Source organism: Chaetodon auriga, chromosome 19, assembly GCF_051107435.1.
Source record: "Chaetodon auriga isolate fChaAug3 chromosome 19, fChaAug3.hap1, whole genome shotgun sequence".
Classification (NCBI taxonomy): domain Eukaryota; kingdom Metazoa; phylum Chordata; class Actinopteri; order Chaetodontiformes; family Chaetodontidae; genus Chaetodon; species Chaetodon auriga.
Window position 1 is genome coordinate 18,995,221 of NC_135092.1, and position 25,172 is coordinate 19,020,392.

At 44.5% G+C, this 25,172-nt stretch overlaps 1 protein-coding gene across 2 annotated transcripts in view; it reads right to left on the reverse strand.

Annotated features, from left to right (window-relative positions):
- The window catches only part of col5a1 (procollagen, type V, alpha 1), a 72,075-nt gene that overhangs the window by 29,822 nt on the left and 17,081 nt on the right, over positions 1–25,172 (reverse strand). For both annotated transcript variants that reach the window (XM_076757846.1, XM_076757845.1), the window contains exons 3-22: positions 22,570–22,783; positions 21,898–22,060; positions 10,526–10,657; positions 9,652–9,759; positions 9,144–9,551; positions 8,112–8,681; positions 7,949–8,005; positions 6,133–6,174; positions 5,484–5,546; positions 5,306–5,380; positions 3,362–3,454; positions 2,950–3,006; positions 2,725–2,778; positions 2,408–2,461; positions 2,185–2,238; positions 2,012–2,065; positions 1,875–1,928; positions 1,352–1,396; positions 595–648; positions 7–51 (exon numbers count right to left, since the gene is read on the reverse strand). In XM_076757846.1, the coding sequence (XP_076613961.1) occupies positions 7–51; positions 595–648; positions 1,352–1,396; positions 1,875–1,928; positions 2,012–2,065; positions 2,185–2,238; positions 2,408–2,461; positions 2,725–2,778; positions 2,950–3,006; positions 3,362–3,454; positions 5,306–5,380; positions 5,484–5,546; positions 6,133–6,174; positions 7,949–8,005; positions 8,112–8,681; positions 9,144–9,551; positions 9,652–9,759; positions 10,526–10,657; positions 21,898–22,060; positions 22,570–22,783 (2,396 nt within the window). The remainder of the gene's footprint in view (positions 1–6; positions 52–594; positions 649–1,351; positions 1,397–1,874; positions 1,929–2,011; positions 2,066–2,184; positions 2,239–2,407; positions 2,462–2,724; positions 2,779–2,949; positions 3,007–3,361; positions 3,455–5,305; positions 5,381–5,483; positions 5,547–6,132; positions 6,175–7,948; positions 8,006–8,111; positions 8,682–9,143; positions 9,552–9,651; positions 9,760–10,525; positions 10,658–21,897; positions 22,061–22,569; positions 22,784–25,172) is intronic.

Genomic DNA, 25,172 nt, shown 5'->3' on the forward strand with positions numbered 1-25,172 from the left:
ACTTACTATGTTTCCTTTGGGTCCAGGGTGGCCATCCATTCCAGTAACGCCCTACAGCAGATGAGATGAACACAGCATTTAAGGAACAGACCAGCAAATCTGTGATACACACATGAAGTTAGTATTTTATAGGCACTTGAAGCTGTTAAATCTCGCTCTTGGCTGAGGACAAAATGAAAAAGGTGTTTGTACACCACACCTTGGCTTTCGCATCCGCACCATATGAATCTGAATGTGTGATTTATTGTATTTGGGATCTCCACATCCTGCACAGGGATATCAGCTCAAAACACGCAGAGAGAGAGGTGATTGATGAGCACCGTCCATGTTAAATTAAATCTGTTGAAGGCATTAGGTTTAAGCTTTGCTCCGCTGTAGACATCTGTCTGAAATGCTGAAGTTAAACTCAATAACATATGCTAGTCTTTGTGTATGCTGTCTGAAATATATTGAGTTTTGTATTTCCCTGCGGGTGTTGTTTGCAGTGTCTTTTGTTCTTGTTGCCTGTGAGATGGCAAAAAATGAAATCTGCTCCGGAAAAAGCAAATCTATTGTAACAGCATGGATATGAAAAGGTGAGAAGAGGGGACTCACAGGGGGTCCAGGAGGTCCCTGAGGTCCTTTTGGTCCCAGCAAACCACGGGGCCCCTAGGAAACAAGATAGGAAATGAGATTGAGGATGATATCACACCTGTGAAACGACTGATGAATTATTAAACACGTTCAGCTAAATCAAGTTTTGAAATTATACTTGTGGAACAAGCTGACTTCCCAAATGTCCTTGAGGATTTTCTACAGTGTCAGATTGTGAGAGGAAGCTGAAACTACTTCTTTTTTTTCTTTACTACACATTCCCCACAGCTATGCCTATCAAACAATGCTTTGAATTTCTGTGGTTCGCCTCACAGCTACAGTTACCCAACAAGACTTATCGTCCTGGCAGGGTGAATTCAAACCAATGGAGCACACCCTGGTGGACAAAATAAGTCATAACAGCAGATATCAAGGGTTCTCCTTCACTGTCTTTCTCCCCCTCTGTGGGGAATATCCTGCTGGAGAGAGTGGGAGGCTATTATAACAAGCTGCCTGCAATTCTCACCTCCAAAGTCTCTCTTGTACAGATGAAGCACTGGCAAACGCCTGATCATGGCACAATTTCCGGCAGTGTAATGCTAAATCTCCATTTATATGAACGTGAACAGTGGCTGCAGTCTGCAGGTGATATATGATATCATCTGACCACATGATTGCTCGCTAACACAATGACATGATGAGTGCGGACCCAAAGCTCGCAGCTCTATCCTACAACCTCTCAGTGTAAGGCTGAATGGTAATATATGTGATCACTCACTGGTTCACCAGGAAGTCCCCTGGGTCCGATCTCTCCATCATCTCCCTGGGAAAGAGAGAGAACGGGTCAGAATGTGGAACAGACAGTGAATGATAATGGAGGAGAGAGTGAGGCTGTGTGTATGTGTGTGTTACGAGGATTGAGAGATAATGGGAAGGCACAAAGAAAAAGCAGGGAAAGAGGGGATCAGGTTGCATCAGCTGTGGGTAATGAGGACGGTTGAGGGAGATTAGAAGCAGATAAAGGTGTGCAGAGAAAAAAATAAAGGAGAAAATTGAGTGAGAAAGGGGAAAGAGGGAGAGCGAGTGGAAAGTGAAAATTCAGGTGCTGACAAAAAGGTGAGTTTGGTAAGAGGAAGAAGTTCAACTCAGAGCAGCTTCTGTCTTTCTGCAGTATAACAGTAACAGTTAAGGGATGAGACACATGAAACGCAAGCTTTAGTTCTATCAGGTAACTGTTATGACAAAAAGACATCGCAGAAAACAGAACATGAGAGGTGTGAAATCGTAATTTTTCAGGTTACCCTCTCTCCATCCTCTCCAGGACCACCAGGAGGTCCAGGGGGCCCAGGTTCACCCTGTAACAACAAACATTTAGCTTCAACAGTGGCACACATCAAAACAAACACACACCTTTCATAGCACCACAAAAGCAACTCACTCTGTGTCCTTTTTCACCAGGAAGTCCAGCCAGGCCATCAAACCCTCTGTCTCCCTGAAGAGCAAAGAAAGAAAGTCGCGCATCTTTTGTACGGGCCTCAGAAACACATTTTAAAATCTGAATTATGGAACGTGGTGCATTGGAGTGCATTATGAATGTGGAAGACTCGGCACCTTGGGTCCAGACTGTCCTGGCATGCCCCTGGCACCGTCAGATCCAGAACGACCCTGTAAAGATGACAGCGGTCACATGATGTGTCTGCTAACAGATCACCGCAAATAAAACTAGAACTACGCCCGACTTTTAACTCAGCACTCCCGAATGTACATTAACTGCTATCAGACAGTAATATGCTGCAAGCTTTGCTGTTCTCAACTCGGGCTGTTTCACGCTTACCCGTCTGCCAGGCTTTCCAGCAGGTCCTGGGGATCCCAAAGGACCACGCGGTCCCTGAAACAAAAGCAAATATTAATCTCAAAGGCATTTCTTCATTTTTCTTCATATTTCCATTGTTGAAATCATACTAAAACAAGAAAAGTGCACAGAAATAATCTGTTAGAATTTATGAAATACTACAATGGTTTAACAAGAAATTTATATTTGAAGCTTGTTAACAAGTATTCAGATCAAGGTTTTCTTGGATTTAGTTGTTTCTTTTAAAAAAATGATTTTAAGAACTAAATTTGATTTGATTTCATTTTTATATCTGATACCTGAGGGCCTGCCTCTCCACTCTCTCCCTTCAGTCCTGGTACACCAGGGGGACCCTGAGAAGAGAAAGAAACAGAAAATGTGATTGACGCAATACAAGTGTTCAACTCAGCTACAAACTGCTTGTATATTCATTCTGGATATGCGCACTACAATAACTGCTGATCAAATTTTTGACATAGCTCTTCTATTGATTTTGAGTCTGTGAGGTGATGTGAAATACATACCAGAGGGCCGGGCCTGCCAGTCAAACCCATTGGACCTGTAGGGCCGCGCATAGCGAGCTGAAAACAGGAGAGGAAACATTAGCAATACAGAGAAAAAGACCAAAATAAAAACACAAAGGATAAGAGACAACGCATGTTTGACTGTGTGCTGTAAGTGCGTTTCTGTCTGTACATGATGTATGCATGTTTGTGAGCAAGAAACAAATATACCAATGAGACAAAAAAATAAAATGATGACAGTAAAGCACCAATGATGTGTGGAATGTGTTGTAGATCCAAACATTAATGGAAAACACAACAAACATATTAGGATACAATATTTTAGCAAATATGACAAAAAAAGGAATACAAACATCTAAACATAAAGAATCCTGACGTCTGCAGTGTGAGCTGTTAGTGTGTGAACTCTTACCCTGGCCTGCTGCATGATGGCTTGCATCTGGGCCTCCTGTGCTGATACAGCAGGTCCCTTCTGTCCAGAGTCACCTCCAGCGCTGAATCTGAACTGTGGAGGGAACGGCACACTGGTGAGACTTTGCCCCAGACGAGATGATTGCAGCACACAGTAGGCGCTGGCAAAACATATAAATAATAGCTGAGGAAAATGTGGAATGACTAAAGTTGCAGCAAAATAAATATTTTAGTTGAAATACTGACTTGAATTCCCAACAATATCATTATTTCTTTAATACAGTGTCCTCATCTTGAAACTATGCAACAGATGCTGAACTACAGTAAGCTCAGCTACCAGCTGCCAAACCAGCACCATCAAAGGCAGCCTCTGCACGACATGAGCTACGAATTCTACTGGCATCTGGTGGTGATAAGCCGGCATTGCACCATAGGTGAATATCCAGGCTTGTGGTGCAACGCAGGTTTGTTTGGGCCAGGCATGCTGGGCTGGGTTATGTAGCACAGTTCTCAGGAGGCTGGCTGTCAGTCGATTTACAGATGCAGAACAACACAACAGTGAAATACTGTGCAGGATTTCACCACCACAGAAACTCTGTCACCAAGAAGCAGTAAAGTGGTTGATTCAGAACACGAGGGCTGAGTCAGATCTACTGCAGCTCACCCACCATGAAGCAAACTTTTCACAGATAATGTGCAAATTCCACAGTTTCTTCTTCTGACTAGATTTCTGCTGAGTTTGATTAAATAACGGCCCTTCCCTTTCCTATCTCAGTCACAATCAAATACATGCAGCTATTTCTTTTTTCTGCCTGCCAGTCTGTGAGCCTCTCGGTCTGTCTTTGATTCCTTCTCTCTTCATCTCTGGTGCGCTTTTTGTCAGTCCTTCTCCAATATTCATTTCTTTACTGACATTCCTCTGCATCATCGAGCCCTGAACAAAATGTTCTGCTTCAGTAAATTGTTAACGAGCAAGGCCGGAGAGAGGGAAAAAAGCGTTGGGTATGGTGGGAACTACTTTATTTTTTTCACTGTGGAGCAGACTGTCAACAGAAAGATGCATCGCTGCAGGATGACTGTAGGTGGGCCATTTAAAGCTTGTGTTAGGATTTGCCATTCAACCCTGTCACAGTTTCAACACTGAACCAAAGAGTCCTCTGGTGAAAGAAGGGTGAAACAACAATGCATGTTTCTCATTAGGCTTGGAGCTCAAGGATCAGATTTCAAGACGTGCTTTCTGAGTTCCTGTCCAGACAAAGCTTGCCACATGGCTCACCCGGACAGCTCTGTGGACCCCCGAAACCACAAACTTCACATCTGTACAACTAATCAGGTCCAATGGCAGCATTTTCAGACATCTCCCAAGAAAAAGGAAAAGAAAGCAAGCAAGGTAGACAGTGTAGGAAGTTGTTAGCAACTGCTGCAGTCGAATCATTGGCTGTAGCTGGAGCTACAGAGAGAACAGACAGCATTGCTATGCTTCCTGTCTAAAACTAGACGACTTCCTGGACATAGGATAGCTTAAATTTTGACGAAGGAATGTTGAATATGCTACCTATGTGGGTGGAGAAAGTCCTATGAAATGTAGATTTGAGTTTATGCAGTGAAAGCAACTGGGAATGAGCACTACAGGGAGGCGATTTCACTCACTAAACACACCACAAGGGGTTGCTAAAGCACAGATTTACATTACAAAGTGTTTGTAAGGGACCGTCCATTAAATGGTTTCAAAGGAAACCCCCTTCATTCTACGACGCTGTGTAAACCACATGTCAGAGTTATTGATGAAACAGAAAGATACATCATACTTGGCCTTAAACAAGACTAAACAAGGACATAAACCCACGTGGAAAAAAGCACTTTAAAGTGGGGTAAACATGAAAACAGACAGCGTTTCCTATTTTGCTATTTTTAACTCTTTTTCTAACAACTCTAATTTACTTACTGGCAGCATCAGGACAGTTCCAGGGGGTCCTGGCAGACCATCAGCACCAGGAAGACCAGCACGACCCGGAGGACCCTTAGACGGAAAATAACAAACATGAGTATGTGTACACTGACTGACGTGATCACTCTGTATTTTTCAGTTGAAAATGAGTGTGACATATACGACTTATACTCACCCTCTCTCCTGGATCTCCAGGGGTGCCTGGTGGGCCAGAAGAACCTGGGGGTCCGGGGAGACCCTATTTCAAGCAAAAGATCTCACTTTACACACATCATACACACATAATGCAACACAAAGAATCGGTCATATTTGCTTTCCACTAAAGTTCTTGTCTTTATCTTGCAAAGTGGTCACACATGGGGGAAAGGAATGCATGAGGCAATATGGGACAGCTTGTTGAGCTGTAAATCCTTTGTGAGGCGCTCCTTATTTGTCTATAGCTCAATGCTTGAATGGCTGGACTCTGTGGGACTCCATCTGCAGGGTGTCAAGAGCAACTGTGTCTGAAAAATCTTCCTAGATAAATAATTTAGTCCTTCAACATCTGGGCAAGTCCATGTCTCTTCAGGGGAACTGTTTGGGCCACTCCCTTTGCATTAGGAATCAGGCAGCCAGGGATTTTCACAGCAGAGCACTAAAGCCTGCATTTTCCTATCCAGAGGACATAAACAGACTAGAAGAATGGGCGACGTGAACCGTTATCAGGGTTTATTTATCAACAGAGATTACGAGGAATAATGCCAGTGATCAAGAGAGGACAAGGAAAAAAAAGAAGTTAAAAGGGAGAGACTTTGTGTGACACAATTCGAGGGAGATTGACTTACTGTTGGCCCTTCAGGCCCAGGCGGACCCTCCACCAACATTCCCTGAAACACACAAGCACAGAAATCATTAGATACCACAGGAATCCTCACAGCTATCTATCACATGGCCTCGTTCATAAGTACATGTCTGTCACACGTTCTGTGTCCACTAGTAGAACGCAGTGCTTTGGTTAAAAAGGCATTGAGTGTACATGCATACATGTCCCAACACACCTGCCTATCAACTTTCCATCTCAAAGTCTTCGCTAAATTAATGTACATTCCTGCCTGTCATTTCAGTTAGGCTTGCAATTAATCCATGGAGAACAGGAGGGCAAATGACTGTGGAGACACAGAGGGAAGGACGCCCTGAGGTGGTCTCCAACCCGGAGAAGCTGAGGGAAGTGCTAATCAGTCTGAAGTGAAAACTAATTTGTTCATACGGACAGACCAGATCTCTGATCATGCACACATACAACCAGTTAATGCATGTGTCTGTGCTTTAAAATATATTCAATGATAGTATCTCCTAGAATTACACTTATCCAAGGGCATTTCTAACATTTACTGATCAGGCAAAGACAGCAAGCCATCTCAGTTCGCCGTGGACTCGCAAGCATCTGACTTAGAGACGCAGAGTTCCAGCTCTGCGGCTACAAAGATATTGCTTTGTTTGTTTGCTTTTGCGGTAACATTTTGGCTTCCTGCTTTGTTATAGGGACAGACAGCCGCATATTATCCATCTCATTTAGAATATGTGATGCCAGCATTTTTTTTTTTTTCCCCACCAACCCCTGAGCTGTACCCGCGGAGCATTTTCATCATTAAATTACCACGATTGATCTTTGACACTCCCCAGGTTATGCTTCTGTTTTGCCTGCAGTGTGTGTGATGGGACAGGGGCTAGACCTTGGGAAAAAAAAGTGTGTATGTGTTGATGTTTGTGTGCAAACAGCTTTTTTTCCTGCTTACAAGAGACAAGACACAAAATTTAGAGGGTGTACGGTTACATTTTCCTGTTTAACAAGGAAAAAAGGTGCAAGAAAATGTCCATTCTTGACATTTTGTGAGTTTATTTTGTCTGTTTATTAGCACCGCGCACACACCCACACAATACATCAGCAATCGCCGGACATCAGGCGGACAGTTGGAAAATGTTAACATATTGCCCAACTCTAGTACTTATACACGGTCATCTAGGAAGTGGGCTCAGACCCACATTCATATAAACATGAAGACACTCAGTCACAGAGGCATGTATACTCAGGGGTGCTCAGTGACATTTGTTTGAAGTGAAACAGCTGTAGCTGTGTCAGAGATAGAAATGCCTTCTGTGTCTGATGTACCTTTGCAAACATACAAAAGGAGTCGTCCTCATTTTCACAATGTTACCCGTATACATGAGTGTCTAATTCAGTTGGATGTATTCCACCTGTTTGTAGGTTTTTGGCAGAGAGGCAGCAAAAGTCTTTCTAACTCCCTTTTGTTCCTCTTGTATTCCTTCCCACCCTCCATCTCCCACTGTGTTTACACGCTACCCACACTGTGTTTAGAGATTATTGACAATCCCTGCATGGCCGTTCTCCAAATGTTTATGCTGCAATCCTGATGACCAGCCAGGAGAGAGGACGAGGATACTATGGGAAAGGTCTGGTAGGCCTTAATGAGTGTGTTTGGTCTTAGGATTGTCATTCAAAAGTGAGGGGTGGTTTGGTTTAGATGTGGATCAGTCTTATGTATTCACAAATATAAGCGTCCACGCATACACCCGTGTGCACACAAGCACATGCAGCCTACATCTGTTGCTCAAGTGTGTTGTTTAAATAGTGGCACTCACAGGCTCAATAACAGCAGGCTCTCCCTTCTGTCCCTTCTCGCCGCGAGCTCCATCGACCTACACAACAAACACACAGAAACAAACATAATCAGGCTCCCGCCTCTTCATCACCCTCATCTTCAAGATCACGTCTTTGCCAGTATGTCCTCCCATTATTTTTCACCTGTCCATAATACTCATCGGTCTCAGCGGGCAGCACTTTGCCGTCTTTGTCGCCGTAATCCAGGTCTCCATAGGCGTCGTCATAGATGTCTAAATCGCCATAGTCGACGTGCTCCTCCTTGAACCCATCCAGATCCGTGTAGTCACCCTCGCCTTCCACGCCCAGGCCTGTTCCGGTGGCAATGGAGCCACCTGCTCCGGTGCCGGCGCTGGCCGATCCACCTCCAGCGGTGGAAGATCCTCCAGCAGAGACGGAACCGCCCCCGACGGTGATGGTAGAACTGCTGCTGCTGCTGCCTCCTCCACCTGAAATGTGGACTGTACTGCTGCTGCTGCTGCCTCCTCCACCACTGACATGAACTGTGCTGCTGCTGCTACCTCCACCTCCAGTGTGGACTGTACTGCTGCTGCTGCTGCCACCTCCACCACTGACATGAACTGTGCTGCTGCTGCTGCCTCCACCACTACTGATGTGAACTGTACTGCTGCTGCCACCGCCTCCACCAGTGGTGTAATGGCTGTCCACGCCATAATCATATCCATCACCGTAGTCATCGTAGGAACTTCCCACCTATAAAAGCACAGATTGCTTGTTCATTTAGAGGTAACTCACAATGAAGGGGTTACTTCCTGTGTAAGCAAATGACCTGTTAAAACTGTGGACCATGGCAGCAAACGAAGAACTATTTTCATTATAGCGAAATCTCTAAATGTGAGAACATACTGCAAAATGAAAACAGAAAACTTTTTAGAAGATGAAACTTGAAAAATAATTTCAAAATACAAAAGCATTTATTCCTTCATGGTGGCTTATAAATAGATCCACATTGGTTTTGCTTCCCCCATGTGGATTGGTGGATTATAACATGAGGAAGAATCCCCTTCTTATGCACTGCACCTATCAGTGCTGGTAGGTCAAGTCACAGAGTATGTAATAGGATATAAAATCTTTTTTAACAGTTCATCAATACATCTATTACACCTCAGGTCACACCAACAAGTGCGGATGTGAATATGATTATTGTCAACCTACTGATGTCTTATTGGAGGTGATGGTTATTGAACTTCCTCCTCCACTGGTGATGACCCTTCCTCCAGTGCCGTCCAAGGTAATCTTTCCCGCTGCTCCAAGATCCAGCTCACCCCCAGTGCCAATGCTGGTGCTGGTGATGGTGACACGCCGAGAGGTGTCCCCATCGGGTGACGCTGTGGACTCGTCGTAGTAGGTCTCGTAGTTACCATAGCCGTCGTAGCTGTCGTAAGGGCTGGTCTCCTCTCCGTAGGCGTCTCCTCCGCCAGTGGCAGTGCCTGAAGAGCTTGATGAAGAGTGGCTGGTTCCACCAGAGGATGAGCTAGTGGAGATGGAGGTCAAGACTTTGCCAGCAGAACCGCCGCCCAAAATCTCCTCCACTTTGGTCACCACGCTGTCCCCATCAGTGACCTGTGGGGCACAGAGGATATGGTTGATAGCTACTTTGGAGCATTTGAAAGAATGTGATTGTACTGACATTGATATATGAAGTCCATTTGGGATAGATTACCTTGACTTCTTTTGTGGTTGTCTCAGAATCAGTTGGCGACTGATAAGGCTTGCTATCCACATCCTCATAGTAAGGGTATTCATAATAGTAGCTGTCCTCCTCTGTGTTCTAAAGGACAGAAACATTACACTGACATTGAGAGAATGTGACTGAGGGAGAAGGAAAACTATCAATTATTAAAAACATGATTTTTAAATATGATCCACTGCTCTGTTGCTGCTAGGCCTGGCTGATATATGTGCGACAGACTGGCCATCGATCACAAGCACACAGGAATGCTTTCTACTCTCGGGAACCTCATGCTGTATCTCCCTGTTGCAACTTGTTACAACCGAATGACAAATTGTGTTTTCACAGCTTTCTTAATGAAATATTTTGAAAGAAAACAGGTCAAGTTTAAGAGTACCGACAGGCCCCAGGGTCAGGGAAAGGTCAAGAGGAAGAGCTTCCTGTCCATCGTTTCAACATCACACTTCACTGACACCTTTATTTAGCATGCACACACTGCATTGGCATTCGGTGCAGAAAACGGCATAGTGCAGGGATGCAGGCTTAGGCAGGCTCCGCATCATTCCTGAATATTATTAACTAACTGCAAAGCCTGATAACCCTGTTCCTCCCAGTCAGCACTTTCCTCTGGCAGAGTGCGGTTCTCTTGCATAAGCCAAGACGCTCTTTTCAGCACAGGATCCAACCGAGATCTGATTTGAGTATTAGGGACAATTATGGATTAAGAGAAATGAACTTCCTTGAGTAAGGTCAAGCCATGAGAACACTTAGTGGTCCTCTTGCCTCTGGTAATGGGCAATGTAAAGGGCACTTAGTGTACAAAGCTGCACTGTGAACACAGTGTAAGTAAGCTCTCATTACTCACATATTCATCAGTGTTGGGGTCCTGGTTCTGAGGCTGGTCGGGCACTGGCACTTCACAATCAGGGCTGTAGTGCTCACAGTAGTCATAGGCAGCACGATGGTCTGCTACAATCATTAGCTGCTGGATGTCTCCCTGGAAACCACAAAAAACAGGAAGTCATGAGACTCACAAGCCATGCATGTAAATAAACAAACAAATATATGACAATGACAGGGGTGCCGGTCTCACACTCTGTGACCTGTGGAGGAAAAATGAAAGAATATAAACAAATAAAGATGAGGGAGAACATCTGCGTGCAGCATTACCACATGTAGAACAGGCAGTTCTGAAACTAGGTCAAGTCAGGGGAAACTAAGGGTGACTAAATGATGAAGAACTTTGTCCCGGGTCCAAGAGTGTCGTTTCGCATCAGAGTTGAGCACTGGAGTGTGAGACAAAAAGCTTAGAGCACACAGAGTGGAGCTACAAGAGAACATGGAACAACTGACTTCATGTAGCTGCAGACGATGACACAAACAAACACACGCAACCGCAGCCTCACACGCACACACGTGCACACACGCACCACACACAAAGTGCGTTTTTGACAAGATAAATGCAATTGATCAGCATTCAAAAGCCCTGCCCCAGATCTGACTGGGACATGAGTGATTTTGCCTTTGAGCTGATTGTGTAACATGAATGGATCAACTTAGCATGTGCAACATGTTGAACATGAACAGACCTGCAGTTACAGAGCTGAGCCATTTGACTTAAAGGAGTCTGTGCATATAGCAGAAGTGAGAGATTTATAGAAAGAGAAAACTCAAAAAAGAGACAGAACAGAAGAGATTGATAGAAAAGGAGCGAGACGGAGCAAGAGGGAAAAAAAGACGAGGCTCAGAAGGATCCCCAGGCTACATAGGGAGCTGGGTGTGTGTGTTTGCCACATGTTTCTGAACAGAATGCATATGGCACCAAAAGGCTGTATTGTATCTCTCCAAACATGTCCTAATCACACTTCCAAACCCAGTGATGTCATGCCACATCGATCAAACACAATGTCAACTTAGCTGAAACAAATTTTGGGGGGGTTGTGAGAATCACGAAGCGACGCAACTATGGGAACGAACCACCGCAGAGGATGAAGTGTTTTTAATTATGTCCAATTGCCAGAAATCTGAAATCCCTCAACATGTCTCTCCAGCTTAAATTCTCCATGGATGGCTCTCTTTTCTGACAAACATAAATGGATTGCATTTGTGGTCTAACCAGTGACAGTTCACTAAGGAGCGCTGCTACACTCGAACATACCACACAGAACACCCTGTCTCGGATCCTTTAACAACCCTCGCAAAACACCCCACAAGATGATGTTTCCTGCTCCGTCCTTGGCTTACACTATCAGTGGGGTTTATGGTGGATGCAGGAAAACAAATCCCAGTACTTCCTCCAGGACAGAAAGACTGGAGTAGCCATTACACAGCTCTCTCAGCAATGAACTCGGAGCTCCCAGGAAACTTTCAAATGGCTACCTCCGAGCCATTTGTCAAAAGCCAGGATCCGTACAGAGCCCTGACTTGCTATCAGGTTGACAGTCTGTCTCTCCCTCATCCTGGCAATACTGTGTGTCACAGCTGCGCTGAAAGGGGATGATGGGAATTCAGTGTTTGAAATGAGGTCACATTCAGTAAGGAATAAGCCCTCTGTATGACAAAACAGCCCTGCCGTCTGGAGCGCTGCAACTGCTTTCCTATTCACATGCCATTCTTCGGCTTTTCTTTTTCTTTTCCCCAACACTCTTTCTCTCCATCACCAAGCGCGGCCAAAGGAATGTCAGGGTAGATCCTGACCACAAGTGGTGTAATTGTACCAAGATGAGATACTTAATCATACATCTAAGCATTAATGAGAACATCCCCGCAGCACTGAGAGCACTGTGGCAGAATGTGTTTAATGATGTGTGACATGTACACACAGAAAGAAAGAGGCGTGTGCATGCCTAGCAAGAGAAGTGTCCTGTTAAAATGATCTTACTGAGGCTGGAAAAGCTGAGGGCTGCATTCGATTGTACTAACTACAGCCAAAGACAAGTGAGAGGGAACAAAGGATGAGAAGAAGCTGGACAGGGAATGCGGACCTGAGCTGAGTGGCGTTGGCCCATTCAGCACGAGCGGTGCCAGCTGTCTGAAGTTTTATTCTGTGTTAAAAGTTCTGGACTATAAAAAAGGGAGCCAGGCACCGAGCACTGCACAAAACCAAACGCAGATGGACAGGCAAGGAGATATTGGAAACAAACATTTTTCACTGAGAGGGGCAGTCTAGCAACTTAAAACTGAAATGTCAATCAACCTTCACACCAATTTGTAACACAATCTCTCTGTTATAAATGTGTTAATTCCACTCCAAGGTAAACCTGATGACAACACTATGACATCATCAGGGGTTATTTTCTCCTCTACAGCTACTGAGGACGATATGCAAATCCACCTGTTTACCTGTGGAAGGTTCCAAACAGGTGTTTCTGGAGCATTCCACAACCTTCCCAGTCTTTTGTTGCTCCTGTCCCAACTTGTTTGAAATGTGTTGCTGGGATCAAATTCAGAATAAGCAGATATTTGAGGTAAAACATTAAATATATTGACTTCGTGCTGTTTTCAATTGAGTATGTTTGACACAGTGTCCCAACTTTTTTTTTTAATTGGTGTCTAATAATGCTTGTTCATATTTATTTCAGATATAAACAATGATGGGAAGCTACATCACAAAAGGATGCTGGCTCATTTCCTTTTCCTCCTCCATCTTTACACATAAATTTTTTCGGCCCTGATATAAAAGGCATGTGGTACATGCATTCCCATGAAAACTGTACACCTTCACAGTAGAACTATTGTCAAAGTCTTGATCCACCGTGACAACCACTAAAGCTGGTTCTGATTTCCTTTTCTTTGAGCCAAAGCTGCTCTTTTCACCACACGTCGCCCGACACATTCCGCTGCCAAATGTTATATAAGCTGCTGTTCTACAGATGTAGGGAAGCAGTAAATATTCCTATACTGTACTCCAGCTGTATGCTAATGCCAAAATTCTCATTTAGTATTCTGGCGCTGAATGGTCAATTCAGTCCAGCAGCACGTTAAAGTGTGAGATATTTACTCCAGCACTGTATGTGGCGGCTACCTCTCCATAATTTGATGACAGGAAAGTGCACTGTAAGTACTACATGTGCAGAGTCAGGGATTCCGAATTCAATAAGGCTGACTGGTTAACCAAACACTTAAAAAAGACAGGAACAGGAAATTACAGCTTATTCCTCACACCTCAAAAGTCACATCAACAGATGGTGATCCGAGACACGAAAGCAGACTGTAATAATATAATATAAAACGATTAACATACAGTAACACGTGCAAACGCAGACACGCAAGTGCCACCAATCCCACACCCAGACAGAGCTCACCAGAGGAGGAAAAAACCCTGAAATTATACAATCCCACCCAAACCCCTGGGGGAACCATAAAAGACATGCAATCATCTCTCCTATTTGAGAAGGGACGGTGACATTTTTCACCGTGGAGCATCATGTGGCACATCAGAGTGGTGCTTAAGGCAGAATTTTCAGACAATAACAGGGCTGCCGCTGTCAGCATCTCCCTGGACTCAGCTGAAATACGACTCTTCTCCTGGCCAACGCTCTCCGCATGTCGAGCTTCGGTGGAAAAGCCATCGCCTGTGGCTGTGAGCAATGGCCGTGCTGACTTCACATACTTCATGTTAAAGAAACTGTAGAAGACACTCGCACGCACACACAAAACATGCACATGACTCCATGAGTGATTACAGTGCTGCAGCTTACTGCTAGATTACTGAAAACGAACAAATCCAGGCTGATCAATGACACTTAAAAACATTAAGATTAATCTATTCTTTCTGCTTTTTATTTGCTAAAAGCACATCAACTTTTTGGCTTTCATTCCCAAACCTCACCCAGTTTGGGCCCCCACACATTCATCCCCATTGGATGTTCTGGCTGTGTCCAGGTGGGGGCAGGAGAGTGCTCTAATGAGCATGAAGCCAAACATTTGTCTCCATCTGAACCTGACCCACAATCATGCAGGGTGGACCGAGTTCATTGTGTTCCCTCTTCTGCACGGGATGAAAGCAGTATTGGTGCAGTTTCGGCATATCGCCGCGGACAGCTAATGCATGGGGTAAACTGTGTACACACAAGCGGCTAAAACGCAACACAATCATCTTTTCTTATACACACATACTTCAAACATGAGGTGAAGGCTTATTTTGATTAGAGTAAGGTCTTGAGGTGATGTCAGGCGACCCCCTGCTGATCAGTTTAGGGGCCCTGGGCTCAGCGTCCCATGAAATTTGCACTTATTCTTTAGTTAGAGTGGCATAGCATGAAATAAACAACACAAACCAATGCTCATTATTTTCTTCATATCCCCAGGGACACCTGATAATGACTCTGTTTACCTTTATGCGCCTCACAAGTGAACAGCTTAAAGAAGCAAAACCCAAGAGCAGTTTCTCATCACTTTACTGGTCATACGTTAGCAAAGGAAAATGGGTGGGAGGGCCCCACGGAACAGGATAAGACCCTGGGAGGTCCACGCTCTGGCCGCATTTTAAGGCGAGCTCCTTTCACAAAGTATTTACACAGTCACCCCTGAGGTCTGAGCCAGGCCTTGGGTCCCACTGCCAGCCCACACCAGCACACTGACAGTCCCAGCGCCTGGGCATACTCCAACCTGACCACAAAAACCAAACAACACATTGCAGAGGTCAGCGCGCCGCACACAGGCCATAAATCAACGTGGACGCACACATAAAAATGCTCACGGATACACAAACAAACTAGATAGACATTGTCTACATAGCATATACAGACATACATAAATTTCACTGCAACAAATTTGCAGATGAAAAACATTACCAGACATCAAGCACAGTTTCACTCACATACACTTTCCCCTCCAGACTGTAGCTCAATCCCAACGCTCAGAGCAGCTGCCAAGAGCAACAGGCCCGTCTGCCACCCCACTTATCCACTACACAGCACCTTAACCATTCCCTCACCTCTTTACCGTTGTCCTGTTTTTGGATCCCACCTAAGCCTCTCCATCATTTCACTCCTCAGCGACCCAGCCCCCATCACACTCCCTTCTGTATAAGATTTTAATTCCACGTCTCTGAGGACTTTGGGCAGCCATATTCCCATTTCCCGTTGATGCGGGGTAGTGGAAACCAGAGCGTCTCACCTCACCTAGCAGACGTAGATTCTGAGTGTTTGACTTGGCCATTTGCTGAAACCTACATAAAAAAAGTGCTGAGGGCACACTTCAGTGCTTGCTGACACAGTAAAGGAATAACAGAGGGAATAAGGGGGCGAAAGACAAACATCTGACATGAGTTAGGGAAATTCTCTTAATTATCCATGCTGGAAACTTCATCTTCCCTGGAGTTACTGAAGTCTACATCCCATTCCTCAGCCTGAACTGTGTAGAAGTAGTGTGCTCTGATAATGGTGGAGGACAAGATATACGTTGGACAAGATAATGTAGACAAACCAGACTACAGCAGTTTTTTTTAGCCTTTTGTTGGCCAGGTGAATGTTAGGATTTAATACACCTTGGAAAATCTTTGTTGGTGTTTTAAGGTTTATCCTTCTCAACAACAGCACACCACAATATACCATTATGGTTCCATTATTACACAGTGAAATACACAGCAGTGCGATCTCTACTTCAATCTGTAATTATCCATAATGAGTGATGACTAATGCTCCAAAAACTTGAAACTTGATCATTTTGAAGGTTGCAGTTTGTGGTGATGTTGAATTGTATTGATTACACTGTACTGACAGGTGTTGCTATTATTTTGTCTGCCCCATTTAAATCAATGAGAATAAGCTAAACATCTCAAACAGACCTAAACACAAAATAAACAGACAGAGGTAGATTCTCTGTACCTTTCTTTATGTACGTATGAATTGTTTGTTGAATGTAAGTCAACTATGTTTGGGTGGTTTTAAGTGTCAAGGACTGATTTGCGGTCACACGTGTGAATGTAGCTTTAGTGATCTAACCTCAACGCATCCTGAACAATGAGTAACTTCACTCAGAAGACCACTTACATGGCTTTTCAGAGCTGTCCACTTCAGAGATCAGATCTGCTGCACCAAGATACATTTTAGTGCTTTGTGGAAAAAGTATCAAAGTGCCCCTTCACATTTGTGTACCATGAAGACCCAAGTGGGGCATCAAATGTCCAAGTCTCCTGTAATGGGGCTCCAGGAGAGAAGCCATTAGCCATCCATTTACCATCCCAAGTAGACCTGTAACTGTTGTTCGACACCTAGAAAGATTTTTACAACAGAAATCAAGGAGTCCTGGTACATTTGTGAAAAGAGTTGAACTGTGGAGCCACTGATTCAAAAGCTTTACAAGAGCTCCTGAGAGCAGCTAATAACAAAGAACAAAACAGACGCCTGGTCAAAGCCTGGCAGCAACAGCAAAACTAATTTTACTACTACTCCAGAAACTGGGCCAAAATGGGCTTAAATCAGATTCTGAATGTAGAAAATCTACTGGAGATATGGAAAGTGGTATAAACTTGCACCCTCTGTCATAAATCAGGAGTACCTCTACAGGTGAATACACCTTTAACTTAAATGACTGAAGTATGAGGACTGTAAAGAAGGGGTGCTGAACAACCGTCAGAAAAACCAGAGAAAGGTCCTGAGGTAAGGATGAGGAAACAGGATGTGTAAAACTCATCATGCCATCACAATATTAAAGCTCTTAACGAGCATCAAGCTCATGCGTTGCACTATTTACTACTTTTTCCTGGCTCTTGTTGCACCATGGGAGCCCCACATCTCGCTTTATCCCAGCCCTATTACAGGCCTCCTACCCCTCCCCTGCTCCTCTTCCTCTTATCATATTGCCTTTCACTCATTCCACCTCTAATCCTCTATTTCAGTATATCTTAACCTCAATCCTCTTGTTCTGAAGCCCATCACGCTTTCTTACCTATCCTCTCCAACTTATCACAGCCCACCCACACACATTCAGACCATCAGCTCAGGACAGCCTATCAGCGGATACCAAGGAAACCTCTGGATGATGTCATGTGGTATGGCTGCTGTTCCAAGACTGACATCAGCGGGGAGAGAGCTCCTCATTCTTTCCAGAGTATGACCCAAAAATTTTGGCTCCACTGGCCGAACCTACTGCTCCAGCTCCCCCGTCCCTCCGCACGCTCTCAATCCTGAACATCGTGTTTTCTTGACACTAAAGCTTCCTTCTGATCTAGTCTGCTCCAACTCTCTAATACGCCAAAGTCTTTCTGTGACAAAAACATTATATGATCACGCACATCCATACTGCGAGGATGTGCGCGAGGATGCCTTCAGTCCACCTTGGCTGCAACAGTGGAGGCCAGACAGGAACTGCTGCTCCAAATCGGCTACTTCGAGTCACTCAAAGCCCCCCCGCCGATTACCTCTGAGTGAGGCCAAGCGGTCTGTCTGTCCGGTTTGTGATCCCTCAAACCAACTGCAGCCATTTATTTCAATGAAAGCTACTTGAGCCAAGGGATGGGCATTAAATCATCTCGGTTTTTCTTGGCACACTCACTGGGAAACAACAGTGAACATGGACATCAGGGGACAGTCTCTGCAGATGGACTCTGTCATGCGGGCCCTACTTTCTGAACAACAAAAATTAAAATTCACTGGAAATACACACATGCTCTTAACATGCATAGCCTTACAGTCATGAAGACAAACACAGCTGAAAGTCGTTAGCTGGATTTGCTAAAGATAAGGACTTAATGACTGATTTCAGCATGTACATTACAGTCATTATGAGGGACTGATGACTATTTCATTTGCAACAGACGAGCACTGAATACCAGGTGAAATACCTGTCTTCTTACGTAATCATCACCTTAATCACCTTCAGAGTCTTCACTGGCACACGCTACAGTCCTCTTACACAAGCTACTAAAACCAAAAAAAACATTCTGGTACTTATAGAGGGTAGACGCTCTCTCTGTGACCACAATAACCATGTCAGAAACCAAACCACAAACCACCTCAGCATACAGTAAGTACTACTTACCTCCTGAATGCTGTATGTAAAGAAAAGGCTTAAGCTCCTCTGAAGACCTCTACAGGCAAAAGACACGCACCATTAACTGTAATTCAAAGGGGTGTGATGAGCCTGATTATCTGTCCCTCCTCGCCGCTGCGTTTAAGTTTGTCTTTGATTTTTTTAACCTTTTCAACGGTTTTTATTTTTACAGGAAATTCTGTCTTAGCAGTCTTCCTCGCGATGCACAGAAATGTACTGCGAATCTAAATGAAAACTTCATTTCAATCATGTTGGTGCTGTCTAAAACAGCTCTCGCAGACCGACAGTTCAAAAGTGCTGCTGCTCTTTCGTGTTATTTCCCCTTTTACACGCTGTTTTTCTAAAGAGACTGACTGGAAATTGCAGCCTCTTGAGTCAACTGAATTAATTGGACTGCCGTGAAATCAAATACGTTTTCTTGTGTTTTCGTGCTCAACACCTCTTGGTGGTAACTGACTCTGGCAAAAGTCAACACGGGATCAGGCTGAACTACAGAGGGGAGAAGGGAGTAAGAGGAGGAAAGGAGCGCGGCCTGAGCATAATTTGGAAACTATGTGGCATATTTTCCATTTTCTGCACGCACTGGAGCCTGTCCTGTCTCCCAACTGGCAGACTCACAGCAGGAGGGCTTTTAACATCTCTCACAAAATATCTGTCTGTTCCCACGGTAACCAGCGGACTGTTACCGCCGTTCTGATAGGCGGGTGAGACTTTAGACCTGTATCTGCCTCAATCTTCATGATGAGCACGCCACGGGCAATAATAAAATCACAGCAGAACTGCAACTGTAGCGTATAAATGCAGTCATCTTATTGGCAACTGGAGGAATTTACTAGCGGCCATTAGGGGAAATCAGAGCTAGAACACGCATACACGAACACACACCAAAAACATCTGCATTTATGCCTCATTAAACAGCTCAAGTCAACAACTTCTCTTGAAACTAGAAAGAACGTAATCTATGTAATAGAAAACAGCGCCGTACTCCCCTGTTTCACCACATCGAACACTCTTATGGAAACAAAATGTACACGTGTACAGTACACTTCAGACTATATGTATTTTCTTGAAATGCAGAACTCTGGCTTTGGTTTGCGAGGCTGTGATTAACGGTTTTGACTGTTTCAGCTTTAGCTTTATGTCCCGTCATATTTCTGTCCCCCCTATGGTTTCACAGACCAACTTTCGGGATTGTGGGGGGGCAGTGATGTCATATTTCATTCTTTTTGTCTGTTCTCGCTGAGCAGCAGTGAGGTTAAAGTTCAGCTGGCTCAGCATCAGTCACATCAGTCAGCCTCTGTTACTAATTATTATTGAGGGCCTCAGCCTCACAGACTAATCCCCCTTTAAACAAGCACAACTCTGACGGGACAAAGACAACACTATTCCTTGTGCCTCTGTGTGTGTGTGTGTGTGTGTGTGTGTCCCTCACAGGGGTCATGTTTAACAGCCACAAATATCCACACAAAAGCCTGTTTTAGGCACCATCGGACTAAAATGGAAGGAGTCTGTATGTATAGAACCCATTGGCTATCATCTGACAACGATTTAGCACTTGGGGGTAACAGCGAATGTTTCGGGGTTTCCAACGTCCCCAGCGGATATCTGGATAACGAATATTCAGGTCAAGACTTCCTCTTTCCTACGGCAGTCACGGTTTACAGTCCAATTAGCAACTTGAGAGATTTCGGCTAAAAAAAGCTAATAAAAATTTAACTTACATGTCCTACCACATTGCATTTCAGCTAATGAGTTCCACCTCTTTGGCTCTCCACACCGTTTAGATACATGCAACCAAAGCCTGCTCAAACGTGATTGGCCATTAGTACTTGGACTACAAACAACTACAAATGGAAACCAGAACGCTTCTGATACCAAACTCTTGTCCCTTTCCGAAAGATTCTACATTCATCTGCAGATCTACAGATAGAGATTATCTTTTACGTGTAAACTCAATCATTTACAGCAGCAGTGACATCACTTTAACGCTTTAACTCGCAGAAATAGCCTGGTCCCAAATACCTGTTGATTATCCCATATTTGCTTTGTTGAACACTGTTTTTGCTTGAAATGCCCAGTCCTAATTGTGTCCTGGACATCACTATTCAATAAGTTCACTTTTGATGGAGCTGTGAACGTGCTGGAGTGTCGACTGTGTCGTGGCAGGTGCATTGCTCAGGACCCAAAGAAGCAAAGTACCAAATGTGAAGTTCTTCGGATGAGTGATTCTCAAGAAAGTTGCAAAAAGCAAGACTGGAGGCGAAGCAATCTCGGTTCTTTCTGAACAGGCATGTTTTGGACAGGCACTGCGCTCGTCCAAATGAATTCTTTACACTAGCTGAAAGCAAGAAGTATTTTGTGAATGTGGTGATGCACATCAGGTATCTGGGTATTATAAAGCCCAAAAGGTTTCCTGTCAGTTGTCAGATTAACATTAATCTTTCATCTCCAGCCACAAAGAGTGTACAGACAAAAAGAGGAGGAAGGAAGTAGTAAAGCCCTCGTTCTAATAATGAAAACCTGTCACCACTTGGTAAAAACCTCTGTAAACAAAACTGCTGCAGCCCACTGAAAATACAGACATGAAACCACAAACAGAAATATAACATTTTGACTTAAAGCTTCTTACGGCATAGTAGCCACAATGAGGCAAAACTTCAAAATAGCAACAACAGATGCGGCATAGTTGGACACAGAACAGAATTCGGGACATTATGTTTTTGTGTGGAAGATGTGGAATATATGACACCTTAAATTAAATTTGATTTGCGATGGTGTGCGTGTGTATGGGTGGGTGGCAGAGGTTGGAGGATCAGATGTCAGGGGCTCAACATGCTGAATGTGCACATCTACAGAGGATGTGGCCACCACCACAGTCCCCATCCCGTGCACCATGACCCGCAGAATGGGGACTGGGCACGATCATCATTCGCACCACAGCCACATGTGCCTGTGCTGCAGTTAGGATGAAGAATCACATTTGCTTTTATCTCATTTGCTTGAGGACTTTAAATCAAAGCGTAGCTGGCGTGGTGTCTGGTGGTGTGCAGACATGTTTAGCATGGCTTTAAAAAAAGAACGTAATGGGAGATGCAAAATTCATCAGATGTCAAACCTATAAATCAGTGCATCTGGTGCGAATGACACTGAGAAAACTGCCATAAGCGGTGCCATAATTTAAGAAATTCTAGAGTAATACTATGAAAACATTTAGATTAGGAGTCAGAGTACAGTGCCTACCTCAAAGACTTCTTCATCAAGTATTCTAGTTCCAAACACTACAATTCCCTTGGTATCGATGATGGGGTGGGGGCTTCGGAGCAGCTTCTGGGTGGTCTTCTTTTTACAGTCCAGAATGAGGGTGATGGTCTGCTTGTGCACACTGATGGCCACTCGATGCCATCTGAAAGAGGAGGTGAAGTTAATTCACACACCTACTGGATTACACGCTGCCCACTAACACACTACTAACACACTGCTGGGAGCCCTTTTGTGTTTGGCCCCTCGTTCAAATTCAAATATATCCCGCTCTGTTTTCTGGAGTGAAACAGAATCCCAGTTTACTCTTTTCTTAAATCCTTATTCGGGGGTTATACAAATAGAACTCTACACTGTGCTTGGAAGCAGAAGGTCCACGTTTGAGGACACTGGAATCCACATTAAGTGTAAAGGATTAAATGCAGACGATCCCCATTGAACACTGGGAAATGTTGCTAACAAATCCACTGCAAAGGGAACACCTGGGCCAGGTGCTGCTTGACAAACTAAACCGCCATCAAAGCCTACATTCACCTGGACTTAAATTAGAGGGGAAGATGCATAAATAAAAAGCAGATACAGGTTTTTATAAGCGCACTGTGCAATTGTGGCGAGAGATTGATGGATGTTCATCGAGTAAACGAGTGCACCTACTTTCCGTCAGCTAGGTTGACCCCTCTGAACAGGGGGTAGTCCTCCGGGCTGGGTTTGCCTGTGTGGTCCTCGTACAGGAACACGGGAGAGCGGCCCACTTCCAGTCCGAGCTGCTGGATGCCTTGTTCATTGTACACAGACAACAGGAAGGACTGGCTGCCCTTCTTAGGCTTCACTGTAGCCAAGATGGAAAAGTCCTCCGGGAATGCATCACCTGGCAGGACGGATGGTGGGTTGGACACACAGAGAACAGTTTTGGAGAGTTTTAAGTAGCAGCAACCATTCATCATCATCAGAGGAATGAAATACTATGTTTGAGTTCAGAATGTTGTAAGCTCATTATTATTTTAGGAGACTGTGCTCTTTGTGTCAAGAGGGAGTATAAAAGTTATTGCTGCTACTTCTAATGGAAAGAAACGTTACAAAAACAGACAAAGATAGTTTAAATTGGAAGAATCGGGAAGACAGGCTGAAAGGAAACATCATCGATTTGTGTAGTGCCCAAAATGTAACAGGATAGGATTCATGTGAAAGGGATGGCTGGCAGACTAGAGGCCGGTCGGAGGAAAAAACGAAAGCTAGAAGCAGAAGCACAAAGTGGAGCATTTCCAGCGCAGCACAGGATGAGGAGCTTAATGACAAAAGCATGTGATCCTGGGAGACTTTGTCAAACTGTCCTTCAAACCCCTCCTTTCCACTTCTCTCGTCTCCCACAGCTGATCGATCTAACAGACGCTGGGACGCTCTGGGTTGGAAATGAGGAAAGGGGAGCAAGAAATATTTCATAGGAGAAAGAGTTAAAAGCGCTTAAATGTGGAAATGGAAATACCAATCATAATCTGGTATTCAAACACAGAAAAGGTGCAGAAACAGACATAAAAAAGAGGTGTTTGCCTCCTTCTGCGTGGTTCCACTGGTGCAGCCTCAACTATTTCCTCCATTTTGCTGAAGTGTGAGGCACATCTGCCAGACACATTCCCTTAGTGGGGTGTTCTCAGGACCCCAGAAAGAGGGCGGCCTTTCCAACCATCTGAGGAGACAGTTGCTCGCAAACGTAGAGGTCAGACTCCACTTGAGGCAAGGAGAGATTTTTGATCTTTTAGTGTGGAAAAAAAAAAACAGAGGGAATCTGACTATATTGAAACCACTGCTGTTATGCGAAACCAGCTATCTGGATTATGTTTAAACATAAGCAAAAAACCACTTGGACTCAAGTGGCAGATCCTTGCTGTTCAGTATGTGCAGAGCACAGATTTCCAGACGACCGGAAAAGAGAGGCAGGGTCTGTGGCTGCAGCGGTTTTGTAGCACCTCGTGCAACCATCAAACCCCCTCACTCTGCCACCATTTTCAGAATAACAGCAGACAGGCTGGAAAATGCTAAATTGGAGTGACTACGGTTTGAATGGCCAATCAGAAGCCGTGGAGAGAAAGACGCCTCAGAGGGAATGCGGTGTGGAAACCTGAGGTTAGAAAGAGATGGCGAAAAAGGAGAGAAGAAAAAAGTAGATAAGCCTCAGAAACAAATCTACCATCGACATCCAGTCATTGTAGTCTTTATTTTTTATATTATCTTTCACCTTCGTTGTCAGCATATGGTTGTCTGTTTGCCGTCTTGTCTTCCTGCCTTTTTCTATGATTCCTTCATTAATGCCAGGCATCTAATCACATCATGCGGAGAGCACATGTCTTGGCAGTGTGCTCCCTCAGGAATTCAGCTTGGCATCATATGAGAAACACTGCTTTAATTGACAGATGCTTCGACAGGATGGTGTAAGGCAGACAGCAGGAGAGAGAGAACATAAGAAAGAAGGAGAAGAGACAGACAACCCTTCAAAAACCTCATATGGAGGAGTTTGGTGACAGATGCATTAAGACTTTAGAGGGCAAAATAGTCTGAAATGAAAGTGTTACGATGCAAAAAAGGAAGGTGGGAAATATCAAAGACAAGAAACCAGATGAGAGTCTGTCACCACATCCTGTTGCATGAGCAACGTCTGCTCACAGAGACAATGACTCAGCGCTGGCTCAGGACAGGCTGTTTGTGTGGAGGTCAAGGGTCAGCTGAGGGGTGAAAGGGACACCAGGAGAAGAGGCGGGGTGCGGGCGAGGAAAGAAATGAGAATGACTAATTTGAAAATTCAATGTATTATTCTTGGAGGACAGAGTTAAACTTGTCCCTGAATAGAACTGAAGTAGCATTTGCACAGCGAGATTTCTCATTTGCGGGTTCGTGTTTATGCAGCGTGTTCTGTCCTCCCTGCCATCACTGCAAGGACTGAGATGGCCTGAGGGAACCTCCCTCATAACGCTTAGAAGAGGCGAGTGAAAGAAGGTTAGCACAAAAAAAAAAGAGGAAAAAGGTTAAATGATCACTCTCTCCTCAGGACCTCACGGCAAAGTGGGGGGGCGTTCAGAAAAGCTCGAGTTTCTCTGGAATGTGTCTTTCAAACCACTACTTCAGGCCACCAGATGAGAGATACCTCATTCCTCATTTAGTCTGTGCGTGTGGTGTGTGTGTGTGTGTGTGTGTGTGTGTGTGTGTGTGTGTGTGTGTGGACATGGTGGGAATGGAAAGGCTGTGGTGCCAGAAGTCCTGGGAGT